This window comes from Danio rerio, chromosome 12 (assembly GCF_052040795.2).
Source record: "Danio rerio strain M-AB ecotype USA chromosome 12, GRCz13ab, whole genome shotgun sequence".
Lineage (NCBI taxonomy): Eukaryota > Metazoa > Chordata > Actinopteri > Cypriniformes > Danionidae > Danio > Danio rerio.
The window spans coordinates 33,805,274-33,830,000 of record NC_141032.1 but is presented as its reverse complement, the minus strand read 5'-3'; the positions used below and the strand labels follow the sequence as shown (position 1 = coordinate 33,830,000).

The following is a 24,727-nucleotide window of genomic DNA, read 5'->3' as shown; positions in this document are numbered from 1 at the left end:
CATCACAAATACTGAAGAAGAGCTATTGGAACCAGCATGGACCCAAGACTCTCACAGAAATCAAGTTTGGTGGAGAAAAAATTATGGTTTAGGGTTCCATTCAGTATGAGGGTGTGTGAGAGATCTGCTGAGTGGATGGCAACATCAACAGCCTGAAGTATCAAGACATTTGTGCTTCACATACTTCAGCATCCACATTAAAGTTTCTGAAAGCAAAGAAGATCAGGGTGCTGCAGGATTTGCTAGCCCAGTCACTAGATGTGAACATTATTGAGCATGTCTGGAGTAAGATGAAGGAGGAGACATTGAAGATAAATGCAAAGAATCTTGATGAACTTTGGGAGTCCTGCAAGACTGCTTTCTTTGCCATTCCAGACAACTTTATTAATGAGTTATTTGAGTCATTGTAGAGATGGGAGTCATACAATAATCATTAATTTCCCACTGCAGCATGATTTTCTATTATACTCTACATTATTTTTGTTAAGTGACAATACTTTTGTCTCAGCAAAGTCAGACCTTCCTTATTAAATAATTAAGAATCAAGACATAATCATATCTTATTTTAGCAAAATAAACATTATCTAGAGGCCTTTGCCTTCTCTGATATCAAACGAGCAACTAGAAGTCAAGTTATTATTTGTTGTTCCTACAACTTGGATCAGCAACAAGACTTTCTCAGGTAGTGATGCCTATTAAGTCTATATGTTAATCGTGTTGTTTGGTGTTTTGATTTGTTTTCCTGTTAGGGCTATTCATGACTGGTTTTCATGTAGTTAATTGTATCAAGTGTATATTACATAACAGGAAATATGACTTAATAACCTCACCTACTTAACAGCATAATGAACCACACTCTTTAATAATGAACTCATGGGATTTAAATCACATCTGTCTCCTACACAGAGATTACGTTTTAATTGTTAAACCTATTGACATCACTGTGACCAAGACGAACCGGCTGACCCTGTATTCATGATTTATACACACACAAACAAAAAAGGCCAAACAGGGATACTCTCCTGTCCTCAAATTTAAGGAGACGCACTGTCTGAGGATAAATGCTGCTTCTCTAAGTGGCCTGTTTTCCTCAGAGCCTGAAACACAATCTCTGTGAATGGCACATCCTTTCGCTATCAGATTTTTGTGTGTGCTTGTGTACTCTTATCTGGGGGCCCATCTATACAGGCCCCATCTATACATTACCCTTTGCATGTTTGATCATGGCTATCTTAAAGACCCCTTTGTGCAACTCGTTCCCCAGTGTGATGTTTTTGGGGATGTGTGGCATTGACAGTTCATAGGTGGTGACTTAAGTGGTATATTGTGGATCTACAGTAAATGCTGCTATCGCTGGCATTCATTATTGGCCTGACTCCTGCGGTTCCGGAAGAAGCTTGTTTCCTGAATTACTCTGCTTTGTTACTTCCTGAAAAGGGCTGAAGGATGTCTAAACCGCAATGCTTTGTCTTTATGAGTGACTGAGTTTCGTAAAATAATACAAAAACGAATCTGTTGATGCCATTTTCTTTTAAACCAGTGTCACCATGAACACCTCAGTGTTATACATTGACACACTTAACCACTAGAATTTAAGCCAGAGGTGTCCAAACTACGGCCCGCGGGCCATCTGCAGCCCACAATCAGTTTTGTGGCAGCCTGCGAGACTTTTTATAAATATCAATAGAATCTGGCCCGCTATACAAAAATGAATGTAATTCAATAAATAACCACCGGGTGTAACTATTACAGGCATTCAATTAAGCAGCAGTTCTTGTTATGATCGATCGATCGATCTATCTATCTATCTATCTATCTATCTATCTATCTATCTATCTATCTATCTATCTATCTATCTATCTATCTATCTATCTATCTATCTATCTATCTATCTATCTATCTATCTATCTATCTATCTATCTATCTATCTATCTATCTATCTATCTATCTATCTATCTATCTATCTATCTATCTATCTATCTATCTATCTATCTATCTATCTATCTATCTATCTATCTATCTATCTATCTATCTATCTATCTATCTATCTATCTATCTATCTATCTATCTATCTATCTATCTATCTATCTATCTATCTATCTATCTATCTATCTATCTATCTATCTATCTATCTATCTATCTATCTATCTATCTATCTATCTATCTATCTATCTATCTATCTATCTATCTATCTATCTATCTATCTATCTATCTATCTATCTATCTATCTATCTATCTATCTATCTATCTATCTATCTATCTATCTATCTATCTATCTATCTATCTATCTATCTATCTATCTATCTATCTATCTATCTATCTATCTATCTATCTATCTATCTATCTATCTATCTATCTATCTATCTATCTATCTATCTATCTATCTATCTATCTATCCAGTTGAAGTCTGAATTATTAGCCCCTCTTTGATTTATTTCTTTTTTTTTTAAATATTTCCCAAATGATGTTTAACAGAGCAAGGACATTTTCACAGTATGTCTGATAATATTTTTTCTTCTGGAGAAATACTTATTTGTTTTATATCGGCTAGAATAAAAGCAGTTTTTTATTTTTTATGAACCATTTTAAGGTCAAAATTATTAGCCCCTTAAGTCTTCAGAACAAACCATTGTTATAAAATAACTTGCCTAATTACCTTAACTTGACTAGTTAACTTAATTAACCTAGTTAAGCCTTTAAATGTCACTTTAAGCTGTATAAAAGTGTCTTGAAAAATATCTAACCGGAGCACCCAATCGAACGCAGGGAGAACATGCAAACTCCACACAGAAACGCCAACTGAGCCGAGGTTCGAACAAGTGACCCAGCGACCTTCTTGCTGTGAGGCGACAGCACTACCTACTGCCCACTGGAACAAATTATTTCTGAACATTCTGCTGCAAACAATTTATAAGGGTTGAATTTAAACAGACAACTTAAATTTAGAAATATTCTACTTAATTTGTTTATTTAAAGTCAGTCCAAATAAACTATGTACAACCACTTACCTTAAAAAAATTGTAAATCCATATTTTTTTTTCAGTTTAGGAAACAGAAACATGTCTCCTTGCATTAAATCTTCATTTGTGTCAGGACGTTCTATTCTTCATTAAGTTCTCACATATTAAAAAATGGCACCCCATTCACTCATACAATGAGCAAACTGTTTGTTTTGTTCAGTTATAAAATATACACAACTTCAGTCTTAAAATTGATATATATCAAGAACTTTTATTAAAGTTGACCAAAAACTATTGGACAACAGCCATTTTTGTCTAAAAAATTTTGATAAACGTTTTCATCCACTTATATACACACACACACACACACACACACACACACACACACACACACACACACACACACACACACACACACACATTCATATATATGACAACCAGACTGTGCAAAACTGTATATCTTTGGATTTGTTTTGTCTCAGTGAGACTGACCTTAATGACACTGTGCCTCTTTAAGAGTGATTCTGGCACGACTTTGTTGCGCACTAATGGCAATCCACCAACCAGCATACCTGCCAGGCGGAGTTTGAAAAGTATTACATAACATAAAATGAGTCTAAATTGGAAACCCAAAGTCCCCAAAGATACCTATTCTTAAATGAATCCTGCAAGTTGGCAGAGTATGACTTCTGAGTATGCCAAATTCCTTTCAGAAAAAAATGGAGGACTGAAATGTTACTGGAAGATGAATACATGTAAAAAAAGATGTAAAATGAGATAAAATAAAATAAAATTGCAGCAGGAGTAAGTTTTTGATTAAAAGCTGAGAAAATGGTCTTCCCCTTGAGACATTGGTCATTTAAAAGTCAATGTCTGGCCCGCACAGAGGGCTTTTTGTGCTCTCCTTCACAATGCTATCACCAAAAGGCCTTACCAGACTGGATGACCAAAGCAGCGAGGGGGGTTTCTGCCTACCTGTGAACCTATAAAGCAGCTCTTCAGCTGACTTCAATGATCTCTGCTCATAGGATTTATCATCATTTAGCTGCTGAAGACCTACACAGGAACCATGCAAAACTTCTGCTAGAGACCTGAGCCAACATTTCTTCTGGATTCTGCCACTGGGATGGTATGGACATTCATTATAAATCAAATATTACAGTGCTTTTTTATTGACAATAATCGTATTATCATTAAAAATCAACAGTTTAGGTCATGAGTGATATTTTAGGCAAACCATGAATATGAAACGCAACTGTCTTTGTTTAGTTTAACAAAATGGCAGCTGTTGGCCTTTTCTTCATCCTCCTCCCCGTGACGTGGGCCTGTGCCCCTCAGAAAGCTGGTAAATGTAATATAAGCATAATAATTTAAGCATTTCCTCTGATTGTGGATGAGAAGGGCTTGGCTGTTGTTGCCGTGATTTAATCTGCTAGATAATCCTGACAGACCAATTTGTCATCTGTTTCAGATTACGTGATGGTGTCATGTTTTCCCAATGCCATCATCGCAAACGTGCCAGAATGTCCATATGGATGGGAGATCGGCCAGCTGTCATTGGGTGGCGTGTGCTATACGGGCATTAATACCCCGGGCTTTTACCGTTTTACCATCCCAGACCTCACTCCTAAAAATCATTCATACTGCGGCACTTTGTCTGAGGTAAGATGTTTGATGGGTTTAAAACCCAAAATAAATGATTCATTGGATTTATTAGTTTAAGGTAAGTGGTTGCAAACAAATTATAAGGGCTGATTCAACACTCAAACCATTTCCTTTTTTTTTTTTTGCTTGTTCAAACTACCGATTTAAAATAAGCTAAAACAACACAATTCTTGAGATTTCATCAGGACAACTTAATTTGTTTATGTTTATTCCAAATAAATTTGGGCAATGCGGTGGGTAGCACAGTTTTCTCCACAAGTCCAAAGACATGTGATACAAGTGAATTGACCGGAGTGTGTGAAGGAGCATGCGGCTGGAAGGACATTCGCTCGTAAAAAAAAACATGCTGGATAAGTTGGCGGTCAATTCCCTGTGGCGACCCCAGGTTAATAAAGGAACTAAGCTGAAAAAGAATGAAGGAATGAAAATAAATTTGTTAAATCTGTTAACTTAATCAATTTGTGTTGGGACAACATGAATTAATTGTGTGGAACCATGCATTTTTTCACCATGAATGATTTGTTTTCAACTTAAATTGTTTGTTTAAATTCAGCCAATATAAATTGTTTGCAACAGTTTGCAATAAACCTTTTTTTGTCAGTGTAGATCCTAATTGTTATTTCATTTTAAAAAGAACACTGTAAATAACTTTATGATCAATAAGTCCTGACCTGTATTTTTGTGTTAGTTTTAAAGCTGATTTAAGTCAGATTAATGTATTGTAAGTGACAGTGGTTAAAACAATTCAAATTTACCTCAACTTAAAAATTTTAAGGGATAATTCACCCAAAAATGAAAATTACCTCATCATTTATTCTACATCATGTGGTTTTAAATCTTGAGATTGTTTCTTCTATTGAACACACACACAAAAAAAAAAAATAATAAAATAATATATATATATATATATATATATATATATATATATATATATATATATATATATATATATATATATATATATGTTTTTTTTTTAATTATATACCGTGCCTGACTCAAACATAGCAATTCACAGTTAATCAAACTACAAAAATCTATGCACAGGGCCATAGCCAGCCTAGTGAATAGCTTGTTGGATGGTCATCAGAACTAAACTTTTTGATGAACCAAAACCAAAAATGGATTAAAATACAACTTTATTACATGATTTATCATACATAAAGGATTTATTAGGCAAATAACAATCTGGTCAGCACATTCAACTTTCCTCAGTTAGAATTTGGCTATTAAATAAAAATAAAAAATAAATAAAATAAACAAATAAATAAACTATAATAATGTAGTGCTTCACATTTTTCTAGATTTTTATCTTGCAAAATGTTAAATTGAAAATTCATGGATAACAAATAGCCTAATTAGTATTAAAATTAACTTTAATATGGGCCAGTTAAGGTGCTTCACCCCTTTTTTTGATAATTTTTTGTTTTATGAATGAGGTCCAAGATTTAGAATAAAATCTACTTGTAAATTGTTTTCTTTATTTAACAACAATACAGTGGGTCAGTAGTGAAAGATGACTTCACTTGCCTTAGATTGTATATTTTCTTGCACACATGTTGGACTCATCATAAAAAATAATTGTTAGCATTGGCCTAAACTGATTACTTTAAGTCACAAAAGTCAACAGAGGATTCCAATTGGTCTTAAAGCCTTCTTCGATGGGTTATTTTCACAATTTAACATGGTATAGCAGTCAAAATAGGACAAACGAGCTCATGTATGGGACAAATTCGACCTTTGTCAGTGAGGGTGGGTCTTTCAAACCACCTGAACCCCTACTGGCAATGGGCCTGATGTATGCAATGCTTTGAAACCGTCTAAATAGAAGTAAAAAAATAAAAGAACTGAAAATAAGATATACATGATAGGTATCAGGTTTTAAGCTTGTCCAGCAAAATATTAGTCCAGTTTTGAATAGTGCAAAAATTGATATTTTGGAGAATGCTGAATGCTAGAACTCATCAAATTCCATAGTAGGAAAGTCTGTTTATAACGACCAATTGTGTTCAACAGAAGAAAGAAACTAAAACAGGTTTTGAACAAGGGTACATTTTTATTTTTGGTGAACTATCCCTTTAAGGCAACTACTAATTTGTTGTTGTTGTTTTGCTTTTGGCAACTCAGTACGCTGTGACGACCCCAGATTAATAAAGGAACTAAGCCGAAATAAAAAATTAATGAATGTTTTTTTTCAGTGAAGTAAACATATATTCCTGTTACCTTCTTTTCAGTATGTAGGAGGCAAAGATCCACGGTATATCTTCTACAACTCGATTGTCTCCAACGACTCGTCTCTCACTGTGCGGAACCAGCCGGTCAACTACACGTTCAGTTGCACTTATAAAGCGGCTTATCTGGTCAACAACGCCGTGTTTAGCCAAAGGTAGACCCAGTTACATTGACGTCAAAGTCCAGTAGGTGTAGATTTGATGGAGCCTGTGCATTCTGACCGTAGACTTGCAGCGTCTTTACTAAACCCTCTGCTTCTTCCAGAGTGGCAACAGTTTATGTCAACAACGGGAGTTTAGGTTCTTTTAAGTCTCAGTTGTCTATGAACGTGTTCACAGTAAGTACTTCATCTTTCCTCAGAAGTGTCCAGTGCTGAAGATTGTGCAAAAAAAGGGAAATCTCCTTAAAATTTTATTGGTTATTATATATATATATATATATATATATATATATATATATATATATATATATATATATATATATATATATATATATATATATATATAAAGCTGAAATAAAACGAGCAAATAAATAAATAATATATTTTTTGTTAAGATTTCTAGACGTGTTTTAGTAAAACCTTTTTGATTTATTCTAAATAGTCCCTGAAATTATAATACAGTAAAAAAAAAATTGCCAATAAGATATTTTTTACATGAAATAAAAAAAAAACATGTGCCATGATTGCAGATATTCAATTCATCTTTATTTCTACACTGTAAAATATTAATGATCAATTAGTCATGACAGCATATGTTTTTAGTTCACTGTAACCTATTAAACTAAATTAGAACATGCAAGCAGTTTCAAGTTCAATCGACTCAAAGTTAGCGACTAAAATTAACATGATTCAGCTTAAAAATTTAGGGCAACCACGATATTTTTTAAGTGCTTTTACAATGTGTAAAGATTGTAAGATTGTGTCAAAGCAGCTTAACATAGAAGTTCTTTTTTTTTCTATATAATTAAATATGTTTTAGATAATAATACGGTTATAATATCACAAATGTTAAAGGGATAGTTTAACCAAAATTGAAAACTCATCAGAAAGTTCAACAGAACAGAAAAACTCAAACTGGTTAAAGTGAAGTAAACAATGGCAGAATATAACATTTAGGGTGAATATATCTGGATGGTTTTGTGATTCAAGTTTATACGACCTGTTTTTCTATTTGTATGTTTTTATTTATATGTACTTCTTTTGTTTATTCCCTTCTGCTATGGATGTGGCCAAGCCTTTCATGTTAAACGATAACATATGGACTGAACAAATATGGGATGCATTTTTCCCTCACATTCAATTCAGATAGCCTGGAATGCTATATATTTTACTATTATTACTAGTTTGATTTATTATTATTAGTTGGTATTATTATGATGTTTAGCTTATTTTTTCTGCAATCATTGATTTCAATAGTTTTTTTGTTTTTGCTGCTATGGTTGTCAATGGCTACTGGTTTCAGACAATTTTCAAAATATCTTCTTTTGTAGTCAACAGAACATTTTTAACTGGTTTAATACAAGTGGAGAGTAAATCATGGCAGATTTAATTTGGGGGGGGGGGGGGGGGGGGTGAAGTATCCCTTTAATGTTTGATAGTTTGCTATATATTTTATTATTATTATTAGTTTCAATTATTATTATTAGTTTACTTATTTTTTTTACTTTATTTTATAAAAACTTTATTTAGTTTTAATGTGTGTATATATTGTTTTTGTGTGTGTGTTTTTTTTCTTTCAATGCTGTGGTTATAGTAGGTAAGAGCCAATGTACTGTTCTGATTTGTAAATGCAAAACATAAGTATATATTCTAAAAATAAAAAATAAAATAAATAAACTTCACTTTAAGGAAAAAAAAGTGGAATAACCCTGATTTTCATTTTACATTAAATAAGAATGTTTGTTATTTAAATCAATTGTCATTTTCATTAAAAAAGTGCTCAAATTGACAATTTTATTTCAATTTGAGAAGAAATGTAACATTACTTCTTGGAATAAAAGTAATATTAAAATTTTACTACTGTACATAAATCCATAAATCCAATCCACTATATTCAGAAAGTTTCCTCAAAGCTTTTTTCTCACAAAATAAATAAACTACACATAACTTTGATGTATGTGGTTTACAGAACTCAAAGTTCCTCTACGCAAAAGATGCACCGTATGTGATTGACACATCAGAGATTGGATCTGAGGTTTTCATTGGCATTGAAGCAAAAGGACTGAGCAACAGGTGAGTCAATCTTAAAAGAAGTCTACATTTGGTCAAATACACAGACTCCATGTAAAAGGCTCTCTTTAATTTAGATTCAAAGTTGTAATCACAAACTGCTGGGCAACACCAACTCCATATTCAACAGACAGAAAAAGGTGGACTTTAATTCAGAACAGGTGAGGTTTTATTGTCAGTTTCAGATGTATTATGTCAGAATATGCATATCCTGCATACTCAATACTGCTCACTGAGTTATACATTTGCTCCCGGTTCATAGTTGTTCATTAGACAACACAGTCACCATATTTGAAAATGCCAAAGACAGTCGGTCCATGTTCAAGTTCAACTCGTTCCGCTTTCAACGGCTTGAAAAAGTTTCAACCGTGTGGCTCCACTGTGAAGTCCAAGTATGTGACGGGGAGAAGTTGTTCTGTCAGCCGGTGAGTTTCAGTATCGTTTCAACACTATTGCAGTTTCAAATAAATTCACTTGCCACACTGACACTCTTAACTTTATACAAGACTCCCTGCACATCAAGAAGCACTGAGTTTGAACCTGATCCGAATGGAGGCATACTTACAATGGAGTTTCAAGTCAGAGGTATTTAACATTGGTACTTGTGCAAGATTTTTCAGTAACATATTCAGCTTTAATCTTCGTAACTCTTCGTTTACAGCACAACATTCCTCCAGTTACATCCATCCTGCAGGTGAGTTTGTATTAACAGTTTATGATCGTGAATAATTTTCATTGATATTTATTTGTGTTTTAAAAAGGCCATATGATGATTTGTCACATTTGTTTTTCTTCGTAAAAAGATAATGGAAATTCTGCCATCATTTACTCACCCTTGACTTGTTCCAAACCTGTTTAACACAAAAGAGAATTTAAAGAATATGTTTAAAATCTGTAAACATTGACTTCCACAGTATTTGTTTTTCATGCTATGGTTGTCAATGGCTACTGGTTTTTAACATTCTTCAAAATATCTTTATTTGTAGTCAACAGAACATAAAAAAATTTGGTTTGGAACAAGTGAAGGGAGAGTAAAAGATGGCAGATTCATTTTTTGGGGGGTTAAATATGCCTTTAATGAATATCTCATTCTTCCTGTAAATATAAGCAAAGTTTTTAGTTTCCCACAAAAGGGATTTATATATAAGTCTATGTCTCAACTTGTAATATTATAACGCCTTTCAAAGGAATTTGCAAAGAAAGAAGGCAAGGCTTCGGTAAATTGTGGTGCTATAGCCAATCAGAAGGCATCTGCGTCAACTGTCCAATCAGAACGCGCTTGCTGTTTTGGACGTATAGTATTATATAATAATATACCGTATGTATGTGGATTTATTATTAACATTAAATTAACAATTAACATGAAAACAAATTAGAATATTCAGGTATTACCAATAAACAAAACAATGATCTTTAAAAACAGCATCATGATGCCTCTTTATAGTATACAGATGTTACATGAGCAATACCACATGAGTAGCAGTAGATGTGGCTGTATATCAGCAGTGGAGGGAGGCATGCTTTGGCCTTAGTGTTCCACCAGGGACAATATACAGCCACATTGCTCTGCTATGAGTGTGATATTGAATTTATACAACAGTTTGGCGGCATAATCGTGTATAAAAAGAAATTCAAACATGCAGAGTCTCAAAATTCTTTTGTATGAGGAACTACTTTCCTCCGCCATTCATTCACATCTGCAGCTGACATCAGAACAGGAGTAACCGTTGCTACTTTACCAACGTCACTTCAGAGCAAGTATTTGAATGATTCTCCAGCGTAATGTCTAAAATGATGAAGAAACGGGTGATTTTGCTCACATTTTAAGATTATAAGGCTGAACAGCATGAAATGCCATCAGTCTACAGAGATTTCCCAGTATTTCTCTGTTGCAATTGGGATATCACAAAAATTAACCCCAAAAAAGCCAAAGCAATGCAATCTCTAACAGATTACTGTTTCCAGACATGAAAACAATGCGAGGTCACATAATATATCTTTCGTTATTAACTATATAATGGAGAAAGAAGACTTTAGTGCGGTAGAAAATGTTCTTCTTTGGCTCACCTGGCTTTTAAATAATTTTTTTTTACTTTTCAACCCAGTTATGATATTGCTCAGATGATATGTCAAACAGACACGGTGCTCCTGCCAAATTTACACTAGTTTTTCCTTCATTTCCTGGGTCCAAATAAACTGAAGATGAGCGCTTTTAACATCTCCCCCAACCTCCCGCTGGCCTGCTGGTATCTATACTAGTGGATGCTGCTCTCTCATTAGCTGTAGGCAATCACAGATGTTTTCGCACTGCATGATTTGAATCACCGACAGCTCCAGATATTTAGCATGCCAAATATTTCATGGGTGTCGCAAGTCATCTGCGATTCTCTCAGATCGTGTCTTTGATAGTTTACATTGTGTGATTGTTATTCACGTGAACAAGCACCGATTTGCCTGTGATTTCAGGCATTTGATTTCTTATAACCTGTCGGCACGTCAAAATCAGAGCTAAAATCAAGCAATCTGAACTTGGCATGAGGGTTTATTATGCAGACTCTGTCACTATCTTGTGGATGGACAACGTCACTCGTCTTGGGTCTGCTAATGACCGTTGACGGGCTGTCTCTCAGAAATTATAAATATTTAAAAGTAGGCACTATCCTTATTAATAAACTGCATAGTTACAATCTAAACAACAACATTCTTGAGTAAAAAGCCTCAAAAGTACATTATGTTGCCCAACAGCAGCAATATTTTTCAAACTGTAGAGTGTCCTCTGCTTTTTGCTGTATTTGGGTGGAGTAATACACAAGGGTGAAGAGGCAGGACAATTGGCAGAATATTGCACAGCTATCAGCCAATCATATTCAAGAACCAGACAGAACTGTTGTATAAAATAAATATATACAGTACAATGTTGATACAGTGCTAAAATGTCTTATTTTCCTCTGTTTCACAGGCCCATTTCTGTGTTTGCTCTCCATACTGCTACTGAATGAATTTTTAGGATACTTTACTTTTTAATAAAGCCTGATGTGTGTCACTTAAATGCAATGAAACAAGCCTTTGCACTCTTACAATTACATGCAAAATACTAAATATAGACACGCATGCATGCATACATCCACACACCATACGTGTCTCAGGGAGTGTATCCACACATTCCTTTACATATTCACTTTTTGTAACCATTTTAAGTTGTTGAATGAATATTAGTAGAAGCAGAAAATAATATCCGAATCAGATGTCTTTAGTTTAACAGACACTGAGTTTTTGTATCTTGTATTAAATGTGAAAAATATTATGTAGTTAAACTCTTGTAAAAGATTTTCTTCATTGATCATTTGTTTAAAATGCATTTGTAAATAAAATGCTTGTTTTTAAATGATATTTGCTATCATTTCCTACTATACAGCATGAATATATAAGAAGCACAGTCAAACTAGACATCAGGTACAGTGAGGGTGTACATGTCTGTCATTTTAGCCATTGCCGATGTCCGCTGTATTGTTCTTCTCTCTTTAAAATCTCCATCATTTGCTGCTTTGGTTTTCTCCTGTTTGATGTGACAAGACTGTTCACATACAAGACACGTCAGATCATATACCACTGTTATTTATTAAGCATTTTAGGTCACTACTGAAAAATGTTTTACACTTACAAAATAAAAGTAACCACAAGTGGCTTGATACTTACATCTGTTCCTGATTTAGGACTTGGATTACTGTCCTGGCCAGTGGGTGGAAACGTGAATCCAGGTTTGCTCAACAACCAGAACGTTTTCTGTGTTCCCTTTCCCTAGAAAACACATTTGAGATGTGATTAGACCCACAGACATGGTAGGACAGTAAACACAAGTCTTATGGCTTGTTAACAACTGATATTAAGATTTATTACCATTTAAACTAATCATTTTAAAAGGTCTTTTTTCAACACTTTGCAAAAAATCAATTAAATACTTTAAAATAAGCTTACAGTATTGGGTATACAGTATATAAGCCCAAAATGACACACAACAGAAATTATTTTATGCTTTAGATTCTGTTCTGAATGCTCTGATTTGTGATAAAATCAGGAACTTTTTTTTTGTTTTGTACCTTTTACATGTCTTTTATTTACTTGTCCTTCATTTTCCCAATACTAGATGTACACTGAAAAGATATTAAATGCCTCGTGAAGTGATTTGAAATTTTTTTTGAAGTTTTTTTTTTATGTGTAAAATAATTTGAACTGAAACATGAAGGGCGTGGACTTTAATATAAGTTTACACCTTAACATTTGTGTTTTATATTGTTCCCCAACCTAGAAGATACCATCTGTGTACAGATTCTGCAGATTTTAGTGTGATCTCAGATGTAAAACCACAAGACGTTCCACACAGTATGATGAATAGCATTTTACAAACCTTAATTTCAATATCACCCCTTTCCTCCAGTTCAAATGTGCCAATTGTCAAGAGAATATCAGCAGTGCTCTGAGAGATATGAATTTTCAGTGCTGAAAAGGAGCAAGAATAAACTTCAGTATTAATTGCAGAAAAAAATATTAAACCTAGACTGATTAAATAGTCCTAAGACTAAATTGGGTGCTGTTTAATAGTTTTAAGACAACTTTAATAAAAGAGTTTGAACCACTTTAAATGTTGACTACTGTTTATCAACTGGTAGATGCAGAAAAAACATATTAAAAGTCCTTACGAAGACTATTGCTCTCCATCCTAGAAGCTGTGTTGACTGTATCTCCAAATAAACAGTAGCGAGGCATTGTACTACCCACAACTCCAGCAACTACTGGGCCTGAAGATTGATATCAAATATACAGTATTTACTTACGTATACGCCTCAATACACTTAGTATATAAATAAAGTGTATAATTGCATACCAGAATTAATCCCAATCCGTAGGGCTAGTCTCTCATTGGGCAGGTGCCTTATTTTGAACCTTTTGATGGAAGAGAGGAAGTGCAATGCCATAGTAGAGATCTCCTCGGCATGAAGAGTACCATTACTGATAGGAAGTCCACTGGCCACCATATAGGCATCTCCAATAGTCTCCACCTACCAGAGAAATAACATAAAGAAATCGGTCAGATAGTAAGAAAACAAGTCATTCCCAGACTTCCTAAGGAGTATATGTCTCAAATTGCTACATTTAAATGCTTTCTTTACTGCTGTTTTCTCACCGCTGTCATTTTGGCGTGTTTATTTTGTTATTGAGAGCAATGGAAGCAGAACATATTTACATAATATAAATTGTGCTCTAAGCACCCTGGATGTTCATTACCAATATATTGCTACTGGTACCAGTACATTGCCATCAGTATTTCTAACTACAACTTATATTAAAACTACAAAAAACAAAAAAGAATAGTGAGAATATATTTGGGCTTTGACATTCAGGGCGTACTCACACTATGTACAGTTGCCTTGAACCGGGCCAAAGCACGCTTGTCCCCCCTCCCGTCTCCCCCCCGACGGCCCTCACTTACATTACATTCGGGCCTGGGCACGCTTATGTCATCGATGCTGCGCTGTTCAGTAAGCGCTCTCGCTCAGCACAGTGAGATTTCTTTAGTTAAATCGTTTAAGTTGTTTGATATGCAGTGACACGCAGTCAAATATTTCACTGAACAGATTAGCCACTTTCGACGCTCATAAACATTTATAAACAGTCCTTGTGCTGCAGGAATTAGGGGGTTTACTGAAGTGCGCAGCTGTTGTATAGTGAGAGGTTTGCGTCTTTAATAAGCTACGACAGTTCGCGTGAACTGTAAGAATGATTACTTAATCCATATGAAACACTCCCATAAAAGTCACGTCTTGCTCTCTGTTTTGGGCTTAGGTGCGTTTTGCACTCACACACAAGCTTACCGCACCAAAGCCCAAGTAACCCGCGCTAACCCTAACCCTAACCGATTCAGCGCACTCACACTTCTCAAACGATCTGGGAAACGGGCCTGGGCACATCTCGGATAGCATAGTGTGAGTAGGCCCTCATATTCACAATTCTTGTACTTCACATGCAGGATACATCAGTGTTTTTCAACCCTGTTTCAGAATGCACACCTGAATGAACTCTTCAGAACATAAAAAGAGACTCCAAAACCTGAAGTTAATGGGTCAGATAAGGGAGACATCCGAAATATGTACTGCTGGTGTGCCTCCAGGAACAGGGTTGGGAAACACTGGGCTACAAGAGTGCAAAAACAAGAATTTCTCTGCAGTACACTTATAGGCCACCGGTGTCGCTAATAACAACAATTTCTGTGTTCTGCTCATTAAATATTATACAAATCCGTTGTACTATTCAAATCCTTCATCCATTCATGCCATATTATGCTCAAACTCATTCAGTCTAAACATTTTAACAAGAAATTAGTCAGTATGTTAGACCTGAACAGAAATACAGTACTGCATATCAAGGTAAGTAATGCTTAATTTACCTTGTAGACATCATATAGCTTGATGATATCATCAAAAAGGCTGTAGAGGTCATTGAGAAGAGTGACCACCTCCAGAGCAGAGCTAACAGAGCACATAGTGGTGAAACCCACAATGTCAGAGAAGAAGATGGTCACCATTTCATAACTTCTGGGCTCCACTGATTTTCCAGCCATTAGCTGATCAGCAATATACCTTTTAAAAAACACATATACAGTACAGATAAATCGGCAGTTGACAAATAACATATCCAATTAAAACTACACTTTTCTTATGCATTTTGGCTGTTTATTTACACACATTTTGGAGATTTCATAGTGCAATTATTTGACTATGTTTCAATTTTTAACTATAAACTAACTACATACAGCGTTAGGGGTAATGCATACCAACACAAGTTACGTAATAATGTTACAAGTAAAGTAATGTAATTACCTAAAAAAATTAAGTAATAATATTTAATTTCTTTTTTTAAAATGTAATGCGAGTTACTTTTTAGCTTAATTAATTAGCTTTTAAAACATAATCTGCTGAATTAGAATAAACATTATCACACTGACCCACTCACTCAATAAGAAAATGCACTCCCAACATGAACACACAGAAACGAAGATGGAAGGCCAGAGCCTCTGCAATGGAAGTTGTCTAATTACTTTAAGCTCAAGTTCAGTTTATTTCAGATCAGTGGGGTTTAATTTTCACTGCTAAAACTCCAAACACTGAAGAGCAAATCCATAGATGCACAGCTTCACAAGTACCAATCCAAGCATGTCAGTGGCAAGGAACAAAAACTTCACCAATTGACGAAGTGAAGGAAAAAAAACCTCAAGAGAAATCAGGTTCTATTGGGCTCTGAACTTAAACTCTGAAATCTGGACTTTACTAGAACTTCTATGTTAAGCGGCTTTGACACAATCTACATTGAAAAAGCGCTACATACTGTATATAAACGTGAATTGAATTGAATTATTTTAAATGCATTAAAGAAAAACTTAAAAGAAGATTGTCTCAGTGGAGTTGAGTTGGAGTCTCAGTGAGTTTACTTAACAAATAAGACAAAAAGTACAAAAGTAGCAAACACATTGCTTTAAACTTTCATTAATCTGTATATACGACATGTACAGCTCTGGGGTCAGGAAGTTCTCAGAAGATAACATTGTCCTAAATTATAACTGTTTATTATGTTTTGTAAAAGGAAAATTAATGTTATACTGTGCATTGTTTGATGTCACAAAGATGAGGTCACAAGCATATTATTTGTCCAGTCTATAGGCATGTGTGATTGTTTAAAAAAAAACAACAACAATGGCCGACTATAGGACTGTATCTCTGCTGCTTAAGATGGGGTTGGCATACATAATACTAGTTCCCATCATTTTTTAGATCAAACCTATAGTTTATGTGAGCAAATTTTTCTTTTTTTAATTATTTCTATTAAAAAGTTATATTTATCAGTTTCTTTTTTTAAATGTTTTTTTTTTATTGATTCTAAATTATTCCTAATTACTTAAATATTTTATGCATAATGATTATAATGCAATTAGAAAATATAAAAATAAGTTTAGGTTTCACATAATATTCTCCATTTAATATCCACTACCCATATAAAATACTACATAGTGTATAGTACAACTGCGTAGCATGCATCTACGCTTTGGTTTCAAGTTTTGGCAGCAGTTCACAGAAAATGCATGAACAAAATGTCTCTATCCCAATGATACCATCAGCGTGTTTACCTGGGCAGCATGCTAGAGAGAAGCTTATCAGCTCTGCTCTTCTCCACGGTCAGCTGACTGGTTCTCTCCTCCACCACTTCTTCCAGATGATTGGCATATTTCTCCAGCTTGTTCACCATGTTGTCCAGGATGTTGGCATGGCTGGAGAATTGATAAAAGTCAGTAAATACAGCACAACGAATATATTTAGGAGTGTCAATACCATTGGATAGACATTTATATCAAGTATTTACCTTTCAGGACAAGCGTCTCTCAGTTGTCTTCTGATACTGCCGAACGGGGGTCTGTGGTCTGGGTTTTCACTCCAGCAGGCTTTAATTAACGGGATGAGACGTTCGTCACAGATGTCAGCAGACAGGGTGGGTCTAAGAGGCTCCTCACTCATAGGGGTCCTTAACTGCTTAATGATTTCTAGAAAATGTAATATAACAAACGAAATGTGAGGCCAAACCTAATCCAGGTTAATAGGCTGAAATTTGGTTGCCATGGTGACAACTAAACTAAAGTACTGTTGAAGACAAAATTATTACGTCTCCTATGACATTTTTATTTGGGCAACACAGTGGCTTAGTGGTTAGCACTGTCGCCTCACAGCAAGAAGGTTGCTGGTTCAAGCCCCGGCTGGGTCAGTTGGCATTTCTGTGTGGAGTCTGCATGTTCTCCCTGTGTTGGCGTGGGTTTCCTCCGGGTGTTCCGGTTTCCCCCATAAGTTCAAAGACATGCGGTATAGGTGAATTGGTTAAGCTAAATTGTCCGTAGTGTATGTGTGTAAATGAGAGAGTGTATGGGAAAATATACATATTAATATTACATTCAAAAAACATATCTTTATATCAAAAAGGAATCAATAGTTTAATCCTATCCATGTTGTAAGGAATGCATTTAAATAATGTAGTTATTAGTTGTCTGCAAGCATCAATGTTTATTAAGATTGAAAAAAGACGCCAGGGGATGACTGATTGTGAAGGAACATGTAGTCTAATTAATCACATAATCTGACATAGGGACTTTCGTATCTGACAATAAAATTCATGTGATCTGACCAGGGCTTAAGCCAAAAGAAAATTATTGAATGAATAAAGGAATGATTGAATCAAATTTGTATTATTTTTCAATTATTTTCCAAGTGTTGATTAGAGAATATTTTTTCAACACATTTTTAAGTTAATAGTTAAGATAGCCTACTAGTTTTTAGCTTAAAGTGCAATTCAAGGGCTTAAATAAGGTAGCACGTTTGGTTAATTTGGTTTGAAAACCACCAATATGGTTTGGCAAGTCAATAATTATCAGTTGTTTACTCTTTAGCCAAACAAAACAAATAAAATAAATATTTTTGTAAAGGAATATTTTTAAATAGGAAAGAAATATATTTTTATGTCTCTTTTTCTTTTTATTAAACAACTGTATTTGTAATGCTTAAGGTGTAATATTAACCAAACGTTTTCTCTTGACTGTGATATTCTTTGCACACTAATGAGGCATTTTTTGCAGAAGTAGATGAAGCTGATAGAAATGCAAAGGCCTGATTGTCTAAAATTAACTTGAGCTCTGCAGCAAAATTTCCTGTGAGCAGAGATGGGTTGAAGCTAAACACAGAATATTTGCAGTTAAGAAGTCTTGTGCTTTTAACAAAAGAATGTGCAGAGAATTCGTAGAAAAAGAGGACGTATGTATGGATGCGGCCCACATGGGACTGGAGACGAAAGTGACGAATTCCACTAAACTTCACCTGTTAATATCAGCTGCGTATAAAAGCTGGAGTCAGGAAACTAAATTTGTTGCGCACCTCCTAAATGTAATTCTTGCATTGGGGATTACCAGAATTCTGTGAATCTAATTTTTTATTTGTATCCAATTAATAACTAATATTTTTGACAGTTAAGAAAACCCTCTCCTGACTTTTTTTATTGAAAACACATGGAACTGGCTAGAAATTAAAACACATACTTACATAATAAAAATATGGATTTGAGTGATTCGCTATATTTTAGTATAATAAAATATTTTTTATAATAAAACATTTTTGTGAAATTCTATTTAAATATTAAAATTTTATGATCAAACTTTGGTAGATTTTTTTATGGTGCTTAAACAATACAAATAAATAAATCCAAAACAGTGATGACTAAGAAATGATGTACCATAGTTAATATTCATATTTTTACACATTTTTTAAAGAAAAAATAAAAAAGAAAGTAAGGATGTATTTATGGATAAATAACTAAATTGCGGAGTTTAGATGGGGTTAATATTTAATGGTATGGTAAATATTACTTTTAATATAACAGTTAATTAAGGAACAAAACATCACAGCAATGTTTTAAATCCGACTTTGTTTTGAATATACATATATATATATACATATTTGTTACAATACAGAAATTAATAACACCACATAAACTCAACATTAACTTTTTTCTTGGATTGTTGCAATGTAATTTACCGATAGTGAAAATACATTTAAAGCTTTTTTTGGCTTTCACGAGTTGAATTATGGTTCATTGTAATAAAATGCATCAAACAGTGAATGATTTTGTACTCTAAATACATATTTGTTTTGAAAAATGAGTGACATACTCTATAATCTCAGCTCACACACAATTAAAAAACAATTCCGACATCAAATATCATCCACCCTTTCCTTGGAAATACATTTCCCTATAAATGTCAGCATTATGGGGTCAAAGTATCCAACAAATGCACACAAATACCTTTTGGTTCCAGATGAACGTCATGATACGGGCCCACCTCTGTACTGTATATGAGCTCTCGGATGATTATGGCAAAGCTATAGACATCTCCCTTCTGGGTGCCATTGAAAGGGTAGAAGATCTCTCTCAAAAACTCAGGAGCCGTCCAGTACATCTCTTCATATTTTGGACTGTCCAACGGAATCAGTCTGTGTTTGGTGCCACATTTGAACTCCCACAGGCCAAAGCCGGAGAGTTTGATCTGAAGCCTGCTGTCCACCAAACACGTGCTGGGCCTCAGGTTTCCATGAGACTTCAGACTGCTCTTATGGATGTACTCCATGCCCTGTACACAACAAATGTCTCATCACAAATCATGGTTTTCAGATGTGTATATATTTGTTGTAAATAAATTAGACAAACTGATAATGCAACAGATATGTGGCATTAACAGAAACAAATACTCACATTAACAATGTCATACGCAAAGGACAGTTTAAACATCCAGTCCAGATCAATTTCATGGTTTCCAAGAACATCCTGATGTGTTGAAAAGCAGAAATATATGGAGAATATATTGGGTTTTATCCAATTCTAATCATTGTTGTACAAATTCAACATTGCAGTCATTACATTTTAGCTATGAGAAGATGACTTCAAGGATAAATGAGTTCAAAACAGTTCTGTTTCTTTACATTTTCTCAAATCATCTGCCACTGGAAGATGAAGGTAACGGCAGCTTAAAGGCACCACTCATGTGGAGAATGAAGTTACATGATTTGCTCAGGTGTGATTTTTTCACAGACTTCAACAGAGTGTAAAAATCTTGATGGTCAATATTTAATTTTCTATTGGATTCAAATCAGGTGATTGGCTGGGCCATTCTACAGCTTGATTTTCTTTCTCTGAAACCATTTGAGAGTTTTCTTGGCTGTGTATTGGATCATTGTCTTGCTCAAATGTCTACTCTGGTTTCATCTTCATCATCCTGAAAATGTAGATGTTGGACTAAAGCAGCTAATATTCATTTACACTGACAAAGGGCAGAGGGTTTCTGAAGAACTGCTGAGAGATTTCAGCTGCTGTCTGGTTTTTCAGTGCTTTTCTACACCTCCCTATCTTTATGTGTTTAATATTTTTCTCTGCGTCATTTAATTTTATTATGCATAACTTAATTTGTAAATTAATTAGTTTTGTTTTCTTCACATATATGGATTTCTTTGGTTGTTACTTACATCCGAGGAAAATTTTAAAACGGTGATGTGTTCAATACATATTTCCTTGCAGTAAGTCTCTTAGATAGCTGTATGAGCTTGATTTATTAAACAGTAAATACATGTGTGTGATGCATTGGACTAACTAGACTAAATGCATTGATTTATAAAACAGTAAATACATGTGTGTGATGCATTGGACTAACTGTCATAGCACATATATTATATATTGTAATAGTATATTATTTTTCTTTTGCCGCTATAAGTACTTCTATTGTCCTCATTTGTAAGTGTAAATGTAAAAATTAGCATTCAATTTTTCAAAAAGTTGCTTTAAAATCAATCCTTTTGGCAATCAGATAAAAGGTTTGAGTTTTTTTAATAACCATTAAAATATTATTAATTTAATAAATTAAAATAATATTAAAAATATTATTAAATTATAAATAATTAATTATTAATTAAACAGAATTATTTAGATTCACTAATAGCTCAGCGAAAATAAAAATAAAAAAGGTATTTAGAAAAGCTCAATATTCAATCTTGCTCAGTATCAATATTATTAGCCCCCATAAGGACAAACCACTGTTGTGCAATGACTTGCCCTAGTTAAGTCTTAAAATTGCACTTTAAGCTACTAGTATCTTGAAAAATAACTAGTAAAATATTAGATATTGTAACCATGGCAAAAACAAAAGAAATGAGCTATTAACAATATTATGTGGAAATATGAGCTGAAAAACGTCTTTCCATTAAACATAACATAACAAAAACATAATTATTTAAAAAAAGAATTTAAATATCACAGGAAGGCCAATCATTTTATATTCTATATGTATTAAATATGACGAACAGAAGAAATATATTATATACGCACCTTCAAGCTCCCTTTCTTGCAATACTGCATGACGATACAGACATTTGGTGGATCAATACATACACCGAAGAATTGTACCAGGTTCTCATGCTTCATTTCTTTCAGCTACAGCAGGAATAAACAGAAATATTAAGCAAACTTCAGCCCTGTGGAGGTAAAACTGAATCTTTGGAAATATATGAAGTGTTACCATATTGAACTCCTCGATGATCGAAGGTTTCTTGATATCAGGGATGATTTGATTTTTCAAATACTTTATGCCCACCTCGTTTCCCTGTTCCATAAGCAAAGAAATTGAATATTGTATTTGTGCATTATGTTTTAGCATGTGATCCAAAATGTGTACCTGAAAGAGTCCGACGGTAGCGTAGATGGCTTCTCTAGTGTTACAGCTGTTGGAGGAGAGCATGGACTGAGAGCCACCACTGCCACATTTGCTTGGTGTTGTGTTTACAGACAGGATTTGTGTTCCCTAAAAGAAAAAAAAAACAATGTGACTTTTCTGCTTTTTTTCACTATGTTGTGCCATCAAAATTTTATATATAACATGCATATGTATTAAATGTTATGTTCTCAAACTTTTTACATCTAAAAATGTCCTAAAAGTATTAGATTTTAGTAATTTTGACTTTTTTTAAAAAACAATCTTCAAAATTTTTTTTTATCTACAATGAGGTTTTCAAGCCTCAGGACAATTTAAAGCAGCAGACTGAATAGTTGATATCCTTCCTGTTTAATTAAAACGAATGAAACGATGTATGAAGTATGAATATACCATTACAATATCTGCATATTATATAGAATACAAATTAAACAGAAATAAGTCATCTTACTTTGGGCTCTCTGAGGATAGTTATATCACTGTAGTTGATGAGCCACCAGTTGGATTCATCCAGGCGGCTTTGTAAGCGCAGCTTCTGCAGAGTCAACAAAGTAATCAAAGAAACTGCGGCCACTCCAATCAGTGGCAAAGCCACCAGCAGAACCAGAAGAGAAATCTCTGAAAAAGCGACAGGATATGATGCAAATTTAAATACAAAAAAAGACTGCATTTACAGTATCTACAAAGAAAAATGGCAAAATTTGCTTTTAACATTTACCATTGTCTAGCCATTCACAGAGTTCATTATCAAAACCACAGCTTGGATTATCTGTAGGGGGTTTGCCGTTTTGCCAAACTATATTCGAAAACCTTAGTGTGGGTCTGCAAAACAGGTGTTTTTCAAGGCAGTGGGAGTTTCAAAGTTAGGCATCAGAAATATGCATGCAACATTTGCAATATTTTGGTCTTACTTGATCATTTTCGTATGGCTGTCAAAATCCAAAACAGAGACAAATTGTATTAAAGTTTCTGTTTGTTGAAGGTCATATACTGAATAATCTAGGTTCCTCTCTCCATATTCATCAAAGTGAACCAAACCCGAAGCTCCTATTGGGAAAACAAAGGTCATTAGTTTGGGTATTTAATACATAGTCAAAAAAAAACTACCATTATCATAAAAATACCCTAAAATTACCATAAAATCTAATGCTTGTCCTGTCCCTGAGTTTTTGGACAATTTCTCGTCCATGACGAATGTCTTTGCCACTTTTAAATGCTTCTTTGAGGCCCATGGCATAAAGTAAGACAGCATCATGTAAATAGGCAGCATATGAGCTTACCTAAGGCATCAAATAGAAATTGAAATGAATAAAAATATTGATAAAATTACAATTTTTATCTCACGAAACATATCCTCACTTCTTTTACTGATGACAGGTTGCTGTAAAAAGGATCTCCTTTCAGTTTATCATAAGCCTGATCGAAGAAGTCATAGTAGTCATATCCATCATAGGACTTCTCAGCTAGTACAAACACCATGTCAAAAGCCTTCAGCATTGTTCTATTTGTTTCGCTCACAGAAGTCTTCCACAGGTTGTCCTAATGGGGGCAAAAGTAAGAGTATTTATTAAGAGTAAGTATTTGTTTAGGCAAAAGAAATTTCACAATTGTAATTGAATTTAGATGCAAATGACTTAAAATCACATACGATAAATCACAAAAGACACAAAAGGAATAGATGACAAAGGACACCACAAAAAAAAAAAGAAAAGAAACATTTCTAAAAATGATCAGTGAACTCTTTACTTCAGGTGAATCTGTATATTAAAGCAGAACCGTCTCTATATTTTAAATGCCTGGAGTAATTTTGGTGTTTACTATATGAGGAATACAGTAAATTTTGTCATTCCACTGAATAGTTCTCAAAATTATTTGTTGAAATGTGTATTTATATGATTACATTTTTCATACATGTTTACTGTTATTACTGTGCTGATAATGGCTATGCAATCTATTACCCTTATAAAAAAGTAATAAAAGAATTTTAATTTTAGTTAGGAGGAAAAGATGCCAAAACATATCTAAAAAAAATAGGTGCATTTAAAATGCAAAAGTGCGCTGCAGAAAAATACTGAGAATTATTATTCTTTTTGAATAATTTATGCATTATTATACATATTTCAGTGTTAAATCAGAGATTCACCTGCATTCTCTGTCTAGCAGCTACACTCACCACTTTGCCACTGACCTCAAACTGCTGAACCAGAAGGAAAACATACTCTCCACTCATCAGGCCCAGTTTCTGAGCTTCTATCATCATAGCTGTGGAGTCCTCAGCATTAGCAAGCACAACCACCACTGGAA

At 34.1% G+C, this 24,727-nt stretch overlaps 2 protein-coding genes across 14 annotated transcripts in view; one reads left to right on the top strand and one right to left on the bottom strand.

The window, feature by feature from the left end:
• tectb (tectorin beta) overlaps positions 1-12,472 on the top strand; it is a 19,817-nt gene extending 7,345 nt beyond the window's left edge. Inside the window, exons 2-12 of one of the 6 annotated variants that reach the window (XM_087274975.1) lie at positions 3,989-4,089; positions 4,230-4,305; positions 4,432-4,622; positions 6,857-7,008; positions 7,119-7,191; positions 8,984-9,087; positions 9,162-9,245; positions 9,347-9,509; positions 9,591-9,669; positions 9,746-9,778; positions 12,044-12,469. In XM_087274975.1, coding sequence (XP_087131101.1) covers positions 4,087-4,089; positions 4,230-4,305; positions 4,432-4,622; positions 6,857-7,008; positions 7,119-7,191; positions 8,984-9,087; positions 9,162-9,245; positions 9,347-9,509; positions 9,591-9,669; positions 9,746-9,778; positions 12,044-12,108 — 1,023 coding nt within the window. In that variant the 5' untranslated portion in view covers positions 3,989-4,086 and the 3' untranslated portion in view covers positions 12,109-12,469. 6 annotated transcript variants of the gene reach the window in all.
• Positions 11,962-24,727, bottom strand: part of gucy2g (guanylate cyclase 2g) — a 15,294-nt gene continuing 2,528 nt past the window's right edge. For 2 of the 8 annotated variants that reach the window (XM_087276540.1, XM_087276546.1), the window contains exons 3-21: positions 24,597-24,721; positions 23,783-23,962; positions 23,559-23,703; positions 23,335-23,470; positions 23,142-23,245; positions 22,875-23,041; positions 22,388-22,513; positions 22,232-22,315; positions 22,042-22,146; positions 20,419-20,490; positions 19,972-20,296; positions 17,494-17,671; positions 17,261-17,401; positions 15,527-15,719; positions 13,967-14,141; positions 13,782-13,880; positions 13,490-13,581; positions 12,781-12,882; positions 11,962-12,658 (exon numbers count right to left, since the gene is read on the bottom strand). In XM_087276540.1, the coding sequence (XP_087132666.1) occupies positions 12,527-12,658; positions 12,781-12,882; positions 13,490-13,581; positions 13,782-13,880; positions 13,967-14,141; positions 15,527-15,719; positions 17,261-17,401; positions 17,494-17,671; positions 19,972-20,296; positions 20,419-20,490; positions 22,042-22,146; positions 22,232-22,315; positions 22,388-22,513; positions 22,875-23,041; positions 23,142-23,245; positions 23,335-23,470; positions 23,559-23,703; positions 23,783-23,962; positions 24,597-24,721 (2,681 nt within the window). In that variant the 3' untranslated portion in view covers positions 11,962-12,526. The remainder of the gene's footprint in view (positions 12,659-12,780; positions 12,883-13,489; positions 13,582-13,781; positions 13,881-13,966; positions 14,142-15,526; positions 15,720-17,260; positions 17,402-17,493; positions 17,672-19,971; positions 20,297-20,418; positions 20,491-22,041; positions 22,147-22,231; positions 22,316-22,387; positions 22,514-22,874; positions 23,042-23,141; positions 23,246-23,334; positions 23,471-23,558; positions 23,704-23,782; positions 23,963-24,596; positions 24,722-24,727) is intronic. The other 6 variants (XM_087276542.1, XM_087276544.1, XM_087276541.1 and 3 more) reach the window with 3 other exon arrangements.